The 17,494-nt window shown below is 59.5% G+C and overlaps 2 protein-coding genes across 5 annotated transcripts; both read right to left on the bottom strand.

Moving 5' to 3' along the window:
* Nucleotides 1-305: 305 nt before the first annotated feature.
* On the bottom strand, nt 306-10,278 carry Midn (midnolin). Of its 4 annotated transcripts, none has more exons than XM_057772647.1 (9): nt 9,988-10,278; nt 8,049-8,663; nt 6,899-6,986; nt 6,659-6,721; nt 4,774-4,902; nt 4,367-4,678; nt 4,052-4,196; nt 3,451-3,723; nt 306-2,255 (listed from the first exon to the last, which is right to left on the bottom strand). In XM_057772647.1, the coding sequence occupies exons 2-9, from the start codon at nt 8,282-8,284 to the stop codon at nt 1,978-1,980; spliced, it is 1,524 nt and encodes a 507-aa protein (XP_057628630.1). In that variant the 5' UTR covers nt 8,285-8,663; nt 9,988-10,278; the 3' UTR covers nt 306-1,977. The 4 variants fall into 4 exon arrangements, with proteins under 4 accessions (XP_057628630.1, XP_057628631.1, XP_057628632.1 ...); XM_057772648.1 differs by having other exon boundaries at nt 4,052-4,193; nt 9,988-10,273; XM_057772649.1 differs by lacking the exon at nt 4,774-4,902 and having other exon boundaries at nt 9,988-10,272.
* A 2,172-nt stretch (nt 10,279-12,450) lies between these two features.
* On the bottom strand, nt 12,451-15,681 carry Atp5f1d (ATP synthase F1 subunit delta). The gene is made up of 4 exons (XM_057771036.1): nt 15,413-15,681; nt 14,062-14,215; nt 12,976-13,064; nt 12,451-12,834 (listed from the first exon to the last, which is right to left on the bottom strand). Exons 1-4 carry the CDS (start codon nt 15,551-15,553, stop codon nt 12,712-12,714), a joined length of 507 nt encoding a protein of 168 aa, XP_057627019.1. The 5' UTR covers nt 15,554-15,681; the 3' UTR covers nt 12,451-12,711.
* Between the last annotated feature and the right edge of the window lie 1,813 nt (nt 15,682-17,494).

Raw genomic sequence — 17,494 nt, 5'->3', positions numbered from 1 at the left:
TCAGAACTCCTCCCACCACTGGGAGCTGGGAGTGTCTGCCCGGATACTGACTCCGAAGTTCCCGTCTTCGACCCACTTGACAGTCAGAGCTGAGAGGGTGAAAGCCTCACCCAGGGCTTGCCCCAGCCCCACGCCCAAAGGGACTTCCGGCCTTGGGTAGCAGGAAGTGGCTAGGCCTTCTCTCCCTCCACCCTAGGCAGCTTCCTGCCAGCCCCAAGCCGGGGAAGGGACGTGGGAAACCATTTTTGGGGGAAACAGGGCACTTCACTTCTGAACAATGAGCAAGAGAAGATTAAAGTCACGTCTCGTTTACGTTTATTTGAAATTAGGTGCTCGTGTAAGGTTTCTCCCCCCCCCCAATTTCATTTCAATAAAGGAGACTTGGGTGAGGTGGACCCCACAGCCGGACTTTCTCCCTGAGGGTGGCTAATGCTATCTGGGGGAAGTCCGTCAGCGGAAAGAGGGAACTATGGGTGGGCTCGGCTCCTGCCTGAGGCCTCCACCCTCAGCTCAGGGGACACATCACAGGCAGTTAAAAAAAAATCATAAAAAAAACCAAAAAACACACACATTTAAATAGATATCCAAGACAGCTTAAAAAAATGCACCCATGTATCCCCCTCCCTTTTCTTTTTGGAAAGATTGAAAAAAATAAACCAAATTCTTGTCCTCCACCCTCAGGAATCAATCCCCTCCCACCCCCCCCCACAAGACTTTACAGCTATGGCCGACACTCATTCACATCCCAAACCATTAAGGTTAAACACACAGTGGGGGAGGTGGGGTTCAGACAGAACAAAGGAGCTGAGGACAGGTGGAGCCTACACAAAATTGACAGATGTTCGGGGCGGGCACACATCCCATTAGCACAAAATTTAAAAATGTGGAGGAAAAAAAATACCCACAAGATAACCCTTGTTGAAAAGCCCCAGTTCGAGGGGAGGGCAGTCGCCCATGATCAGTAAGGCCAACTTGGGCCAGCAGCTCGCCCTCCCCGGGGGGTGGGGGTTGATGCACTCACAGCTCAGCACCCCACTGCCCATTCCTGGGTGCAGTGAGGTTGCCCCTTAAACTGGGCTTGGGGACAAAGAGGTACAGGGGTGTCTCTGCCCCCCCCCCACCTACCCCAGTTTTCTTCTTCCCTAGAGAATAGCAACCATTACTGGCTCAGTCAGAAATGAAATCTATAAATAGTTCCCCAAGCTCCACTGGGAAGGAAGGTTAGGGAAATAAGTGGGTGTGGGGAGGAAGGGAGAGGACAGTGGGGTTGGTGTCCATAGAGAAGGTGGCGGAGGTCTGTCCTTTCCTGTGGAGAAGAGGAGCGTCCCCACCTGACCGACAACCCCCAGCCTCAGCACCCTCCATCTAACTAGCATGGCAATATCGGGGCCAGCCAGGCAGCGGTGACTGAGGCGCAGGAGGAAGGCTTTGTGGACAAAGGTATCCCTGTGAGCTGGGGGGAAGGGGTGGAGGGATCCAGCTGGCCTGGAGTGGAGGCCAAGTCTGCAGATGGGGGTGGGGGTGGGGGTGGTAGATACTCATCTTGGGGTCCCCAACCCTCATCTGTAAAGTGCTTCTTGGAGAGTCTACATTTTGAGTTAAAAACCTGAATCGGGTTATGGAAGGGGGGGTGGGGAAGAGCTAGGCAGAACGGAAGGGCTGGGGGTGGGTGGCTTCCTCCGTCTGGGCATCTGGGAACAGACTGCTACATATTTGGAGTTGAAGAAGGTGGGAGGGAAGGGTCCTGGCGCAGAGGCCACCAGAACCGACCATGGTGAGGGAAGAGAGAGATGGGCGTGTGACCAGGGATGCAGGGCAACCGGGGGAAGAGTTACAAAAGAATCAGAAAGGCTGGTGAGTGGCAATGGAGGTGATGTCCTGCCCCCCAGAGCTGGGCTGCTCAGCGTCCAGGCCGTAGCGCCCCACCCGCCCCGTGTCTGGGGTGGAGATGTGACAAAACCAAGGGGGCTGGATCCTTTAAGCCATTACAAATTCGGACTGGATGTCCGGGTTGACTTCAGGCTTCCAGACGGAGTCCTCGAAGTCGAGGCCCAAGCCTCCAGCCTCACTGGGGCTACCTCCGCCCCCGCTGCTGCTGCTGTCAGTGCGGCCAGCTTTACGGCTGGGGGTCCAGTGGTAGGGACCCCGAGCGTCCCGCCGCGCCTTCCTCCGCAGGCGTTTCTGCTGCAGCAGGAGCTGGAGGCGTTCCACTTTGCAGCGTGTGGCACGGTTCTCTGTCTGTCGCAGACGGTCTCCTATAAAGGGAGACCAGGCACCTGTGAGTCTCAAGCCCCCACTGCAGACGCTGGAGCACCAGTCAGCTAGACTCTTGAAAGACGCGAGGAAGCCTGCTGCCCCAGTCTCACGCTATAGTTACTGAAACATGCTGGGAAGGGCAGCCTGATCTATGGGCTGAGTAAGTGTTGTACAGGGATTTGATCAATGAAAAGGAAAAAAATCTAGTCAGCCACTTGAGAAGTGCAGGAAGGAATTTGGGCTTGGTGGCACATGCCTTTAATCCCAGCATTCCAGAGGCAGAGACAGGAGGATGGGGGACTAGGTAGGTTTACACATAGTAAACTCCAGGACAGCCAGGGTTACATGGTGAGACTCTGTCTCAAACAACAAACAAGCTAAACAACAAAAAATGTAGTTTAGTCAATGCATGGATTATTTAGGAAGCAGAGACCAAAACATTCTAGGTTCAAGACCAGCTTGGACAACGAAGTAAAAACCCCTCTGAAAATAAAGGGAAGAGCTGAAGGCTTGGCTCAGAGATGGGAGTCCCAGCCTAGAACCCCCAGTGAAGGGCGGGGGGCGTGGTCAGGGTGGAGCCCCGCCTAGAATCCCCAGTGAGGGGCTGGGGGCGTGGTCAGGGTGAAGCCCCGCCTAGAATCCCCAGTGAGGGGCTGGGGGCGTGGTCAGGGTGGAGTCTCTGACTAAAATTCCCTAGTGAGGAGCTGGTGGTCTTGCTAATAAAGAAACACAAAAATCAAACAAAATAATGAAAAGAACCTGCTTTAGAATCACAAGTGTTAAAAAAGCTTGTGTCTCAGTTTCCTACTTTCATAAACATGGCTGCAGAAGCAGGTGATCTAGGTTGAGCAGTGGTCATTATCATCCCACAGCGTGGGTAGGAGTAGGCACATCTGGCTGTGTCTGGAGGGCTAGACCTGACTCAGGCATTCATGAAAGTACTCAAGGCCATCTGGAGATGGGCCTGGGGAGGGGAAGGAGGAAGTGGCACGGGAGCCCCCCGGAGCACAAAAGGACACTCTATGCAGACACAGTTGTCTCTTCTTCCCAGCTGGGGCAGGTCGGGGGGGGGGGGGGGGGGGGGGCAGCAGCTGTCAGCTCCAGGGGGTCCCCAGTCAGGTCAGCTGTCCCCTCACCCACCAGCACACAGAGGCGGCCTTGAGAAGCAGGAAGGTTGGTAACAGAGCCACTTACCAGGGGGTTTGCACATTCTGATCTGGCTCTGGCCCTGGAGTAGGGAGGTGGGGGAAGTGGCTCCCAGCTTCTCACAGGAGGTAGTTTTTGGGGTGAGGTCGGGGGCTGGTGAGGCAGGTGAGCACTGGGCATGGCAGCGGAGCTGGGTCAGGGAGGGTGGCATGCCCTGGTAATGCCGCGTGGCACTTAGGAGGTCATTGAGTATCTGCAGAATGGTGCCAATGTCTCGCCGTGGCCGCCCACTGCTGTCTTGGCAGTTGGGATGCAGTGTGCCTGCAAGTGGAAAGGATTGTGAGTCCCAAGGCAGTCCAGGTTCTCAGTGTGGCGATGACACAGGCAGACAGGGCAGTCTGCAGTGTCCAGGTCTGGTGGCAGATCACCCATTATCCCCAGCTACTCAGCATGCTGAGATGTGAAACTCTAAGCCAGTCTGGGGGGACTCTGAAGGCCTAGGCACTCTCCCCAATATCACAGTGACCACACATGAACTACAGATGGTGTCCCGTGTGTCCAGAGTCACACCAGTTCATGTCCCAGATTGCTGGGGAAGACATTTACCCAGTACATGAGATCTCGAGATCACTCCAGTGGTGACACCTACCAGAGAAGGTGCCTGAGAAGACACCAGGGGCATGGTTCACGAAGCTCTCGATGACGGCACCGGGTTTGCGGGAGCGAGGGGTAGGGCTGCTGCTTGGGGTTGAGGTGGCATTGCTGCTAGCCGGGGGGGAACAGTCCATCTGCTGCTGAGAGATTGGAAAATAGTAGGTAGGGTCGTGATGGGTCCACCCCTCAGTCCAGCATTCCAGGTATAAATTCATCGGGCTCAGGGTCAGGGAAGAGCATCTGACAAAGGCTACAGCTGGAGCCCTCAAAATCCGCCCCTGAATACAAAGATAATTATTTCCATCCTCACCTCGGAACAGGTTGTGGAAGCTGCATGGGATCGAAAGGAGCCAGCGGTGACAGGCGAGGAGGACACAGGTGAAGGGCTGCTGGATACTGGGAGGACTCTGGCGGCACTGGACACCGGCCTACAGGGTGAGGACACTGGGGCAACACTGGAATCTCCCCGGGCGGCGGCAGCGGCTGCAGCAGCAGCTGCAAGCACATGGCGGTGCTGGAGCGGGGCGTGCTGGGCAGCCAGTTGCAACTGTACAAACATCATGTGATCCCCAACGCGAAGGGCCAGAGTCAGAGGTGAGCGGCCTGACAGAAAGTCACTGACCTAAAGAGAGAAGCAGGGAGGCACTCATCAGTTGAGGGGGTTCTCCTCCCTGATGCCCCCAGCCCAACCCAGCCCAGCTCTCCCCGCAGTGTGACCTGGGGCCTCTCGCCGCCCCTCTCTGGGCTCTGGGGTCCCTGTCGGTGCCACGGACGCTTAAATAAAATCAATCTGTATTTCCGGAAGCCTCCTCCGGCAGCCCGGCCTGGCCCGGGTGTCGCTGGGGGCTGTGGGGGGGACAGAGGTGGGGTCAGACTGGGGCCTCTGGTTCTGGGTCCGTTAAAGGGGAGACTGAGCCCAGATGGGGCGGGGCCCAGCAGATGATGGTCGCCGCCCTCCCTTGAATACCCACCCGCAGACCCCAGATCCTGTTTGCCTATGAATCTAGCTAAGAGAATCCTCAAGATCCCCTTTATAGCTAAGCCACCCAAGAGGCAGGCTGGATCCTGAAGGAGCTCTAATGGTTAACCTTTGCTTTCCCAAGATAAATATTTATATATGCTGGGGGGGGGACCTGGAGGGCTGTCCCCTCCCCCAGACACTCTGTAGGGCTGATTTGTGGGTCTACCTGACCCTTGGATGCCCTGGGCACCCTCTCTCCCACCTCTGGGACCCAGACTATGTGCCTTGTTCTCCCCAGAGGCCAGGGTGTGTGTGTGGGGGGAGGTTTCTGAGAAGTGACACAGGCCTATGAGTCACCAGACCGCCTCGCAGAACTCCCTCCCTCCTCTGGCTCTGCTGGCAGAGGGCTGGAGTAACCTTCTCGGCCCCATGGGGAGGGGACGAAGGGGTGGGCAGGCAGGAGAGCAGCCCCCACCCTGCACTCCCTCCTCTGTGCCCCACATCCTTTACAGGGAAGAGCCTGAAGTGGTTTCTGGGCAGCTGGGATCACCCCTTTCTCCCAGGGGAAGGGCAGATGGGTGGCCTGCTGAGTAATCCACTCTGGTGACCTCAAGGCTACACCCAGCACCCACTAACTCCCTCCTGCCAGGCATGCACCCCCCACAGGCCAGCAAGTGCAAGTCTGCTTAAACTAGCCCCATAGTCACCTTCAGCCCCCACTGCTAGCTCCCAGGAACCCCACCAGAGAGGCAGGACCACTGGAGTGTTCTGAGGTCCCAGTGTCCACTGCGCCACTAGGCAGGATGCTACGGTTTGGTTTGTAGTCTATGGAGAGAGGGCCCTGCACAGGCCATCCCCCTCCTCCTGGGGACAAACTCCAGCTGCCTGTGTGGCTGTGTTAGAGAAGCTAGGGACCCCGGCTGTGAGAGAGGAGGCCCTGTTATGGTTAAGAATGGGGGGGGGGCTCAACAAAACCTGGAAGCCTCCTCAGAACCAGGCCCAGCCTTCCTCTGGGCTGCTTACAAAATATTTTCTTAACATCCTGTCTAGGCTTCCCTGGCCCAGGGCTGGGTGCCCCGGCCTGCCCCTCCCCCTGCCAGGGCAGGGAACAAAGGCCAAGAGGGGATAGGATGACTCCCGCTGCTTTGCCTTGGCCGGGCTAAGTTTGGTCGGCTGGCTTCCCCAGAGGCACAGCTCTCCCAAATGAGGATTTTTGTTTTGGTTCAGATTTTTTTTGGGGGGGTGGGGGGAGGGAACTCTAGATTAAGAGTGTGCCGGGCTGTGGAGGGTACAAGTTCCAGCCAGCTCGGGTCAAGGTCACCCACGGTTAGGACTGGTCAAAAGATTGGACTCCCCCCCCCCACCCGTGCAGTCACCGTGGGAGAGAAAACTTCTCAAGGTCAGGTGGTCAGGTGCTGGGGGAGGCAGGGAGGAAGAGGAAGCGTGGTGACCAGGCCAAGCTGGCACCGAGGCGGGGCTTTCATCCCTTCCCCCACAGGCCACCAGGGAAGCACAAACAACTGGAGGCTCTAAGGGTATCCGGAGAGTTGCGTGGTCCCTAGGCGTAGCCACTGCCTGCTGCGGGCCCCCCCCGCCCCCCCCCCCCCGCGCCGGATTAGGGAGAGGGTGGCGGTTGCTTACCTGGGTCTCGGTCAAACTTTCCAGAGCTTGCATAACGGACTGCTCCGGCCTCGAGGCCTGGGACTACAAGAAAGGGACGAAAAGTGTCTTCAGTGTAGGTTTAGAGCAGGGAACGGGGAGGGGGCCCTATGTGCTGGGGATGGGTGGGGGAGCTCTTTGTAAGGGGCAGGATGGTGCATTTATGCAATGAGGTGGCCAAGAGACAGGAGCCTCCAGGGCACGCGCCCCTCAGTCATTTACCATGAGGCCAGCTTCCACCGTGGGCACGAGCGTCAACTTGCTACCATCCCCCACGCCGAATTCCTGCAGCTTCCCCGAACTGAGCCGGCTGGGGGTAGGAAGGAAGAGGGTGAGACGGGAGACAACACAGAGACGCGGAAGCGGAGGCCGAGGAGGAGGGCTGTGCGTGCGCGGGGGGGTGGGGGACGGGACGGGGGACGGGACGAACGACAAGGGAGCGCTTCCCACCCTTACCGCTCCCCAGACCCAAGTGCCCGTGGGGCGGCCTCTCACTCCTGTGAGCCCTCCCCATTAACCAGCTGACTGAACTCCAGGTTAAAGCAGCCTCCCATCTGCAAGGAACAAGACTTTTCCATCACCTGAACCCCCGTGGGCTCTTTGCCACCCTCCCCCGCGCCCCCCTTCTGGGCAGCTCCTGCCTACAACTCCCCAATTCTTGTCCGGGCTCGTCTTTGTGGGCGCCGCAGGGCTCCGGCCCTTTCTGATAGAGGCCTTCGGGGGCTCCGCCGACCCGGGCTCTCCCCCTCCCTCCCAGGCACAGTCTGCTGCTCAAACAAAGGAGACCCTCCCCCCCTCGCCCCTCCCCCACCAAGGCCCCTCCGCTGGGGATGGACACTGCGTGTCCCCAGAGGCCCGCGAGGGGATGAGGGGAGGGGAGACTCCCTGGCCTGGAGGCGATTTAAATACCGGATTGGGGGAGGTGTGGGGAAGCGAGAACAAAGGGGGGCAGAGAGACGTAAGTGATGGGGAGACAGCCAGACGCAGAGGGGGCCGCCGAGCAGATGCGGAAGCGGCGAGACCGCGGGCACAAGAGGGGGCGGCTGTGCGCCCCCCCAAGGCGCACAGAGACTGGACCCCTCCCAGTGCCATCCCAGGGGCCCACGTCTGTCGTGCCACCCCCGTAGTTCCCGTGCATCTTGGGGCCACGCAGGGCGCTCCTGCCTTTGTGCAGACCCTGGCGGGGGAGGGGGGCCCCCAGGCAAGTAAGGCCGCGCAGAGGGCGCCCGAGAGCGCGCGGCGCGCCCCCGCCCCCCGTCTGGCTGCCCCCTGCTTCCCAGCGCGGCGCGCTCTTTGTTTCCGCCCGGGGCCCGGGCCCGAGGGGGCGGCCTGGTGCCAGGGGGCGCGCAGGCGGGGGCGGCGCGCTACCTACGTGTCTTTGTGAAGCAGAGCCAGGCGCTCCTTGGGTACTTTGAGGCGTTGGGACAGCCTTTTGCGCAGCCCTTCCACGGTCTCGTCGTGGGGCACCGACAGATCGTAGCGAGTCCCCGTGGTGCTGTGGATCGCCAGGGTCATAGGTGAGGCCGACTCCGTGGCCGTACTCAGATCGCAGGCGCCGCCGGGGGCCCCGCGCCGGCAGCTTCGGGCGCCGCCGGGCTGCGGCTCCATCCCCGGCGAGCGCAGGAGGCCTGGGGCCCGCGGGTCGCCTCCAATCCTCGTCGGGACTCCCCCGCCGAAACGAGGTCCTCCTCCGCTCTGCGGGTGCTCAGGGACCGGAACAGTACGTGTGCCCCTTAGGGAAGGTTCCCAACGATGGCAAGCGAGCCGGCAAGCAAGAATCCGAGTGGTGCTCCGGGGTCGCGTGGGATCCCTGGGTAGCGCCCCGGGGTGGGGTCTACAATCCGGTTTCTTCAAGGGCACTGCGCAGGGAGGGTCCTACAGAAGGGGTCGAGCTATCCCGGCTCGCACGGTGCCTGGATTCCTCTCGGGTCTCGCTACCCCGCGCGTCCCTTCCCTTAGCAACAGCAGCAGCCGCCGCTCGCAAGATCTGGGGGTGAAAGTACGAAGAAAAAAAAGTTATCATGTATCAACGTTCCAATGGGCGGGACCACCGCCCCCTCCCATTCACTACTTACTCCGCCGGCCTAGCGGCAGCCAATAAACACACACATATCGCCCAGTCCATCGCGATCCCGGGCCAATGGGAATCGCCGCAGGGCTACCCCACGTGGCAGCGAGACCCTCCCCCCCCCTTACCCCGCCCCGTCCCTTCTGCATCCAATGGAGATGCGTAGGGGGTTGGGCTGATGCGGCTCCTGACCCGCCCCCGCGCCCCCACCCGCGCCCAGAGCCATTCATAAGGCCCAGAGTTCTCAACAAAGGGCGGGCGGGCCCGGACCGGAGCCGACCCGAGTTCGAAGACTTGGCACCCCTCTTTCCCCCAACTGCCCTCCGCGCGAGCACAGCCCCCCTTCCTCAAGGGGGAAGAGGCGAGGGCCGACCATTGTTCCTGACTAAGGGAGGAACAGGAAATCGTGGGGCCTCCCCACTGGGTCTGTCCGGGAAGCAACTGCCTGCGGAAGCTGCAGCTTGAGCCCTGAGCCTCGTGGCCAAGGGTCGCGGGCAGGACTCTCAAAGACAGGCCAGCCCTCCACCCCGTGGGTGGGTGGGTGGGTGGATGCAACGATATTGGAGAACCTGGGCGGGACCCACGGCCTGGGCGGGGCCCTGTAGCTCCGTGACGTGGCTCCGATTAGATCCGTCCCTACCGAACTTGTGCCACTTGGCGTCCCGGCCTAATCCACCCTTCCCTATTTTTTCTGTGCCTCCCCCATCCCGGGTCGGCCCGTTTCTCGAGGTGCGCCCGTCCAAGCCGTGACGTGACGCGGCGTCCCCGGCTGCGCCCGCGCGCGCCCCGCTCCGGGCAGCGGTGAGTCAGCAGCCCCGGCGCGCCCTCTGCAGTCCCCGCCCGGGAGCGCTGCCCGAGTCACGGGGGAGGGGGTGCCGTGCGTTTTGGTCGGGGAAAGGGGGCGCAGAGACTTTGAGATCTGCAGGTGGGGAGGCCCCGTTAAGAGCCTTTAGATTTAACATGCGGAGATGTCTAAGACCGCACAAACGGGGAAACTGAGTCTGGATTTGCAACTAGTTCAAGGTCACTGGCTGGAAAGAGGGAGTGCGCGGGCGGGAGGGCGGGCGTGGGCTGCGGTCCTGCCAGGGCGGTGCCCATTGCGCGTGGTCCCTCCTACCCCACAAGCTGGGGTGCTCCCCATCCCAAGGCACCTTAGGTTCAAAGAACAAAGAGCGGGGCAGCCTAAGGAGTCCACGGCGGGTGGAGACCCTTCTGCCCCTCGTGCGGCCCCGCCCCTACTCACCCGGAGCCGCAGGACGCAGGTCCTTGGTCACCACTGCTCCAGATGACCTGCGTGCGGGTCGTGGTGAGAGGTGGCCCTGCCGGTCTGGGGACAGGCGGGCGGCCCCTGAGCCTTTATCCGCGCCGCCTTCCCTGGGGTGGAGTTTGGGCGGGCAAGGGGCGGGGGGCTGGGCGATGGTGACGCATCTACCCCCCCACACCCCCCTCCTGCTGGCCTGGGGCCGGGACACCCGGCCCTAGGGCTTCACAGCACCCACAGGGCAGTGCCTCGACCGCTGCTATCGGCTAGGGTAGCTCCTGACTCCCCAAGTACTCTGGAACACCTCATATTAGCATGGGGGTGGGGGCTTTCTGGCCTGTTTCCCTGCCCCGCCCCCTTCCCTGCTGCCCTGGTGCTTCCGCCTGGGGGCGCCCGCGTGGGTAAGGGGGGCGGGACGGGAAGGGGTTCCTGAGTCAGCAGCCTGGGTCCAGGAAAACAGGGCAGTGTCACCTGCCAGACAGTGGGGTGTCCCGGACAGCTGCCTGATAGCCTGGCCTCTGCATCCTTTACCGGTGACCTCAGAGACCATTTTTGTTATGGTTCAACCACCCCTGACCTGCCTAGGGCCAGTCAGTCACCTGTGTGACCTCCGTGAGTAGCCCAGTCCCTGACGCACTGTGCTGTGGCGCATGTGGTCAGGGTTTAACCTGTGGGAGTTCTCCCCACTGCATATGGGTCCCAGGAATGAGCCCAGGTCATCCGCCTTGGTGTAGCCAGGCGCCTAGAGGGCAGACTCCACAGGTATCCTGCACCCCCAGGTGTGTGACCCCTGGTGGTCATCACCTCACGAATGCATTGACACACCCTGGCCTTTGGAGTGCACGCTTAACCACCCTGTGGACCAGGAAAGCAGCCCTTTGGCCAAGGCCACCACTTGAGTGGCCTCAGCAGGGGGGTTCCCCGAAGGTGACAGAGTGGGGCGGGACCCTTCAAGGTACTCTAGACCCTGCTCTACCACCTCCTGTCCACTTCTCGGGTCTGGCCTTTATCTGGCCTGAGTGTCTCCACCGCCCTACCCTGGGGCCCCTCCCAGGCCAGTTCCTTCCTAGGTCTCCTTCCTGCTCTGACTGATCACTCTGGACAGGCATGCTGGGCCCCCAAGCAAGGAGGTGTGCCCCAACACTCCCAGTCCAGAGAACACTTGGAGGCCCAGGAGCTCTGAGGGATGAGCAGGAGTTGGTTGAGGAAGTAGGGAGACCTTTACCATTCAGAGCTGTAGGTGTGGAGGTCAGAGGTGAGGCTGGCCTCAGGAGAGATCACAGAGAATGTGGTGTGGGCTGGTGGCAGGTGAGGTGGGCTGGCCTTGACAGGACACTTAAGCTGGAAGCTCGTAATAAATGCTGACTAGACTTCCTGCTTCCTAGCTCTTATTCCTATGTGGTCCTATGTCCCTAAGTGTGAAGCCTCAAGACTCAGTGGCTCTTTCCATGCCCTGCCCTCTGGGCTCCGTCTCAGCCAGCTCAGGCTGTCCTGTCCTGAGGCCTGGCCCCAAAGTTCACACCTCCTCTACAAGGTACACTCGTTCAGGCCAGGGCATTCCAAGGGCTCGGTTGACATCTGCCCAGGCTGTGTCTTTTGTCTGACAGGGTCCCTAATGGCCTGGTCAGCCAAGACCTGGGCTCTCAGCCTGAGAACAGAGTGGAACCTGGGCAGGCCTGCCCACACACCTCTAAGCCCCTGTGACTTACCTGGGAATACCCCCAGGCTGTTAATATGTGGAGGGCTCCAGCACATTCATTCCCAGATCAGGCTCATGTGGCCATGGCGAGTCACCCAGAGGGCCCTGATGCAACGTGACAGGGTGTACTCAGACCCTAGCTGGCATGCTGGTCACTTGTCGAGATGGTTCAGATGACCTCATAATGGCAGGCTCTGACCCCGCTCATCCTCCTATCCCCAAACTGGTGCCCCTCTCAGGCCCCTAAGGAGGACGCAGGTCAGACAGTAACCGGCCATCTGGGGTGAGGGTGGGGTGTAGAAAGGGATGCACTGGTGCCACCTTACCCCACCCAAGGCCAAAATGCCTAAGAAGGTACCAACCACACCAGGGACTGGGAAGGTAGCCAGCCAGGCTAGGGCCACCCACAGGTGGGGTGTGCCTAGGGCGGGGCCTCCGTGGGAGCAGGTGGTGCTTGCCTCTTCCCAGAGCCTGTAGGGTGGGGCAGGGGGCCTTAAAGGGAGGGCCTGGCCTAGCTGGTGGTCTGGGTGCTGAGCCTGGCCAGCAGCTGTGGCCACATCCACCATTGCCTGCCCTGTTCTCAATCCTTGAGTATTCCACCCAACCCCGCAGGCAGCAGCCCAACAGCCAGCCAGCATGTGCCCCACCCACTGCTGTCTGCACACCTCTGGGGGCCCAGATACAAGAGCCCCAGGCAGGGGTTGGGGTCCTAGCTTTGTGCTATGCAGAGTCAGAAACCAGAATGCTCAGTTGGTTCCTGGTGTTTAATGGAGGCAGGCTGGGGCAAGCTGACTGTCCAAGAGGCTCTGAGGGGGAAGCAGTGCCAGCTCTCCCAGGCGATGGGGATCCCAGGCTGTGAAGGCTGGGGAAAGACCTCCAAGGCAGGCAAGGCACTGCTGCCCTCTGGTGGCAACTTCAGCAGCAACCAACTGTCCGGATTTCAGGAAACAAGTTTTCAGCTGCTGGTACCTGCCTCAGTTTCCCTGTGGGTGACAGACATTACACGCCTACTCCAGGGCCTTCACCAGGGCCTCATTGGCCTCAATACGGATCTGGATCTCAGCCCGAGCTGCCTCATCCGCTGCACCAGACAGCTCCGACTGTGCCTTCTCCAGGTTGGCCCGGGCTGCCTGCAGAGGAGTGGGCCATGGTGAGGGCCAGGCAAGGCCAAGCAAAAAACATCCACACTCCTGCAAGCTGCCTCCCTACCAGCCAGGGGACTCTTGGGCAGTACCCGCCCCCGCCCTGAACCTGCTTCCACATCTGCTCACCCCTAGGTCCAACATGTCCAGCGTCACAGCTTCCTCGGCCAGTAACTGCACTGAGGAGTCGGCGTTCACAGTGATGGAGCCACTGCTCACTGCGGGAAGAAAGGGCTGAGCAGACCCCTCCCCGGGACACCCAGTCTCTGCCTCTAGTCCAGGGTTGTGGCTCGAGCACACCTGTCATCCCAGGCCCTGGGAGGCACCAGTGTAAAAGAGGCGCTGGGGTCAAGACTCAGCTGGCAGTACGCCTGCCCGTCATGTAAAAGGCCCTGGGCTCAGTCCTCAGCGTGGCAGAAACCTGTCACCCCCAGCACTCAGGAGGTGGAGGGGAGGATCAGGGGCTCAGAGTCAGCCTGGGCATAGGAAACCCTTCCCTAAAAAAAAAAAAAAAAAAGGAAAGGAACAGGAAGGCCCAGGGCCCCTTAGGAGAAGCAGCACCTACTGTGCTCATGGGAAAGCCAGGCATGGTCAGAGCTGCCTGTAAACCTAACACTGGGAGGTGGACAGGGCAGTGACACGGCTCACTGGCCAGCCACCCTTGGTCAGGGGGATACTCCAGCTTCAGTCCCTGAGAGGAGTTAAGACAGTGCCTTTATGTGTGCGTACAACACACACACCCTTCTCGTCCTCACGCCCACCCTGCCACTTGCCCATACCAACTATATAGAGTGGTCAGGATGCAGCCCCGCCTAGAATCCCCAGTGGGGAGCTGGGGGTGTGGTCAGGGTGAAGCCCCCATAGAATCCCCATTGAGAGGCCTGGGGGCAGTTCAGGGTTAGAGCCCTTGGCTAGAATCCCCCAGAGACTGAGATAGCAGGTGGCTCCCCTGTCTAGAATGCTTCTCACTGTCCTGGGCTCCAGCCTTAGTACTGCTAAATAATAGGTCCTTCAGACTGGCTCCTTCCTACACCAAAGCTGACCTACCCTGACCTACCCTCAACAGCGACCTGTAGGTCTCTTCCTTTGTCAGCTGAGGTGAGGTCTCTCTGTGCCCCAGATGGCTGCATCTTGGTCTTGGTGAGCTGCGCAAGTCTTTGCTTTCTCCACGACCTGTGGGGATCTGAGCCTCTATTCACCCTGGGCCACACTCACCAAAGTACTTAGTTGTGGTGCCGTCTTCGGCATGGACCACCACCAGCCCAGGCCGTAGGACCTGCAGCGTGGGAACGTGGGATGCCAGGATGCCAAAGGCTCCAGTCAGCGTAGGCACATCCACCTGACGGACGTTGGCACCGTCAAAGAACACCTGCAGGAGAGTGTAGAGCGTGGAAGTGGGCATTGCCCAGTGCCCCGAGAGTGTAGAGCGTGGAAGTGGGCATTGCCCGGTGCCCCGAGAGTGTAGAGCGTGGAAGTGGGCATTGCCCGGTGCCCGGAGAGTGTAGAGCGTGGAAGTGGGCATTGCCTGGTGCCCCGAGAGTGTAGAGCGTGGAAGTGGGCATTGCCCGGTGCCCCGAGAGTGTAGAGCGTGGAAGTGGGCATTGCCCGGTGCCCCGAGAGTGTAGAGCGTGGAAGTGGGCATTGCCCGGTGTCCCGAGAGTGTAGAGCGAGGAAGTGGGCATTGCCCGGTGCCCCGAGAGTGTAGAGCGTGGAAGTGGGCATTGCCCGGTGCCCCGAGAGTGTAGAGCGTGGAAGTGGGCATTGCCCGGTGCCCCGACAGAGCTTTCCTGCTGGACGATGGGCCACAGACGCCACCTAGTGCCCACCTGGGAAAGGGGATGTCTAAGCAGTGTCGAGGTGACTGAAAGAGGGCAATGCTGGGCACGATGCTAATCTTGGAGATGGGGTTTCTGGGAAACCCTAAAGCTGTCCCCCCTACTCAGGAGTTGCTATACAAGGCTGGACAGTGCAAGAACACCCTAGGTGGCCTCGTGAGGAGGCCAAGTGCAGTTGGCAGAACCTTGGCTAGGGCCTGTGGAGTGCAGGGTTTTGGGTTCAGGTGAACATTTTGGGACAAGTAGCTTGGGTTAGTCCCAGGCGACCCTTCAGCGGCAGGATCTGGGCCTAGCCAATCACTAAGAACAGCTCCGGATGTTGGTACTGGTGACTCCTCCATGGGTAGGGAGGAGGATCCTTGTGACCCCCCCCCCCCAAGGGGATGGCTCTGCCCGTGGTTCAGATGAATCCTACGGTTCAGGTAACACCACCTAAGTCTTGGATATGGGGCCTAGGTTCATAAGGCCTAGAATACAGTGATCCACCCAAGAATGGGGCTTGGATGACCTATATCAAGGTGTAGGGCATGTAGTCCAGGGGAGACTCCCTTAGAGGGCAAAATCCGGGGTTCAGGTATAGGCGAACCCCCAAGTGGTGGAGCAAGCGTAAAGTTTCCGCCAAGGGGCGGAGTCTGGAGAGGGGGTCATGCGGCCCCCGTGGGGGTAGAATTTGAGGCCCAATAGAGGGTCAAGTCGGGGACTTGGAGACCCTGGGGGCTGTGATTTCGCACCTGCGTCGGAGAGGCGAAGGTGAAGGACATCTGTCCGGGCCCGGCGGCGGGGGCCGGTGCGGCAGCGGCCTCGGCGTAAGCACGCGCCTGGAGTACCAGGCGGCGCAGGCCCGTACGACGAAGCAGTGCGGCGGGCAGCATGGCGATGAGAGCGACAACGGACTCTGGTGGCGCGGTTAGCGGACACACTGGGACAGAGAGGCGGCCTTGAGGGAGGGCGAGGAGGACAACGACGCGCGCGGAGCCTGCTGGGAGGCGCAGTTCCCACAAGTACGCAGGCGTGTACTACAATTCCCGGTAGGCCGCGGGCGAGGCAGAGCGCGCTAGGCATTCTGGGAGGTTTAGTTTGCCTTAGCAACACCTCCTGCAATGCTGCCTAGGAATGGGTGAAGCCTAGTCAGTGTGGTTTATTCTGGGATTTGTAGTTTTCTTCGTCTTCAAATTGCAAATGACGCCCTCGGTTAGGCTGTTCTGCAACCGTACACCTGCTCGCAGGAGGGGACGTTTACATTGAAGGGATGCCCGCTTGATGACAAGTACCAATCAGTTTAGCGTGCATTCGAGGTAAAAAAGAAGCAAACCTGTAATATGTTGGGAGATAATTAAAATTTAGACTACCAGCCAGGTGTGGTGACACACTCCTGCAAATCCCAGCATTCGGGAGGCCGACAGAGGAGGATCACCGAATTTCACGACACACAGTAAGAACCTATTTCCAAAAGTGCACCAGAATACGTTTTTAAAAACCAAATTTATGCCAGGTGTAGTTAATCACAATTCTCCGGAGGCTGAGGCAAGCGGGGCTTCTATGCGTTCAAGACTTTCCAGGTCTACATAATGGGAACATGTCTATAAATAAATACATAAAGACAAATTTATGATGCCGGCTATGGTGCATGCTGGAGAGAGGTCGTGTCTAGAGAGGGGAGGCGGGCAATTGAGATTACAGAGCGGCACGTACCCCGGGGCCGGCAGAGGGCGCGCGAAGCCTGGAGATGTTCTCGCTCCCCTCCGCAGTCCCCGCCCTCCCTGCGGGCCTCCGCCCCCGCGCGCCGCTGACGCAGGAAAGCGTGCGCGGGCGGCGTTGGGGGGGCTCCATTGACGTCTATTATGTCTGCGCAGCCTCGCTCTCGGCCATGATGTCACCATCCCGCCCCCGCAACCACGCAGGTTCCAACCCCAGCTGAGCTCTTTGTGCCCATACCACCCCATGTTGGATCACAAAAAAATGCAGATTTAGGGTTGGTGGGTGCACAGTAGGAAAATCGTTGGCTTGATTTAAAGGATTCAATGTTGAACCTTAAGGAAGCAGCTGGCAGCTAGAGGGTAGTGGTTACTCTTGAACCCGGGGCCTGGCAGATGCGAATGTGATTCCTTTTGTGATTCTCCAAACTCTAGACTCTGGGCCTCAGATCTATGCAATAGCCTAGCAGTCATGGCCTCAATCAAGCGCCACGAGAGACATCGGGTTCCCAATCCTGGGCAGTGGGCGGCTAGAAACTCCACTCCTTTCTCCAGATGCTTCCTGTACGAATGTTCCAGCCCTTAAGCACACATCCCCGTCCCAGAACCCCGTATCTACCCAATGTGTCTACCCCGTGTCCTGTCCTGTTCTGTCCACCAGACATGGCCACTGTACTTCATCGAACGAGTCTTTTTGAAAAACTAAGCCCAGGGTGCTGGAGAGAGTACTACTTTTCCAGAGGACTTGAGTTCCATTCCCAGTGTACATGTGGGACCGCTAACGGCTGCCTGCAGCTGCAGCTTCAGAAGACCTATCCTTTTCTGGTGTGTGCGCACATGTGCACGCACACACGAAGCACACACACATAGAGAATTTAGTATTAAATTCGGGAGCAGTGACACTCCTGAGCTTAAGAGGCAGCCTGCTCTATCTACATGGTGACTTGCAGGTAAGAATCCCTGCGTCAATACCCTTCACTAAATCAAAGGAGGCTGGTGTCCCAGAGATCAGTGTAAGGCGCCCACCTACAAGACAGACTCTTCCACAGGTAGGACCTGGGAGCGTGGGCTTAAAATGGGACAGATCCTGGTTGGAACCCGAGCATCAACAGGAAGAAA

The sequence above is a fragment of the Chionomys nivalis genome, chromosome 6 (assembly GCF_950005125.1).
Source record: "Chionomys nivalis chromosome 6, mChiNiv1.1, whole genome shotgun sequence".
In the NCBI taxonomy this organism is placed as follows: Eukaryota; Metazoa; Chordata; class Mammalia; order Rodentia; family Cricetidae; genus Chionomys; species Chionomys nivalis.
This window is presented reverse-complemented; position numbering and strand designations above follow the sequence as displayed.

Excerpts from the sequence above, each read along its gene's own strand:
- Midn (XM_057772647.1), bottom strand. The coding sequence starts at position 8,284 with ATGGAGCCGCAGCCCGGCGGCGCCCGAAGCTGCCGGCGCGGGGCCCCC. Across the intron at positions 6,987-8,048 it reads GCTCTGCTTCACAAAGACAC|CCGGCTCAGTTCGGGGAAGC; the intron begins GTAGGTAGCGCG and ends TCCTACCCCCAG. Across the intron at positions 4,197-4,366 it reads CTTCCACAACCTGTTCCGAG|CAGCAGATGGACTGTTCCCC; the intron begins GTGAGGATGGAA and ends CCAATCTCTCAG.
- Atp5f1d (XM_057771036.1), bottom strand. The coding sequence starts at position 15,553 with ATGCTGCCCGCCGCACTGCTTCGTCGTACGGGCCTGCGCCGCCTGGTA. Across the intron at positions 13,065-14,061 it reads CACCACAACTAAGTACTTTG|TGAGCAGTGGCTCCATCACT; the intron begins GTGAGTGTGGCC and ends TTCTTCCCGCAG. Across the intron at positions 12,835-12,975 it reads TGGACATGTTGGACCTAGGG|GCAGCCCGGGCCAACCTGGA; the intron begins GTGAGCAGATGT and ends ACTCCTCTGCAG.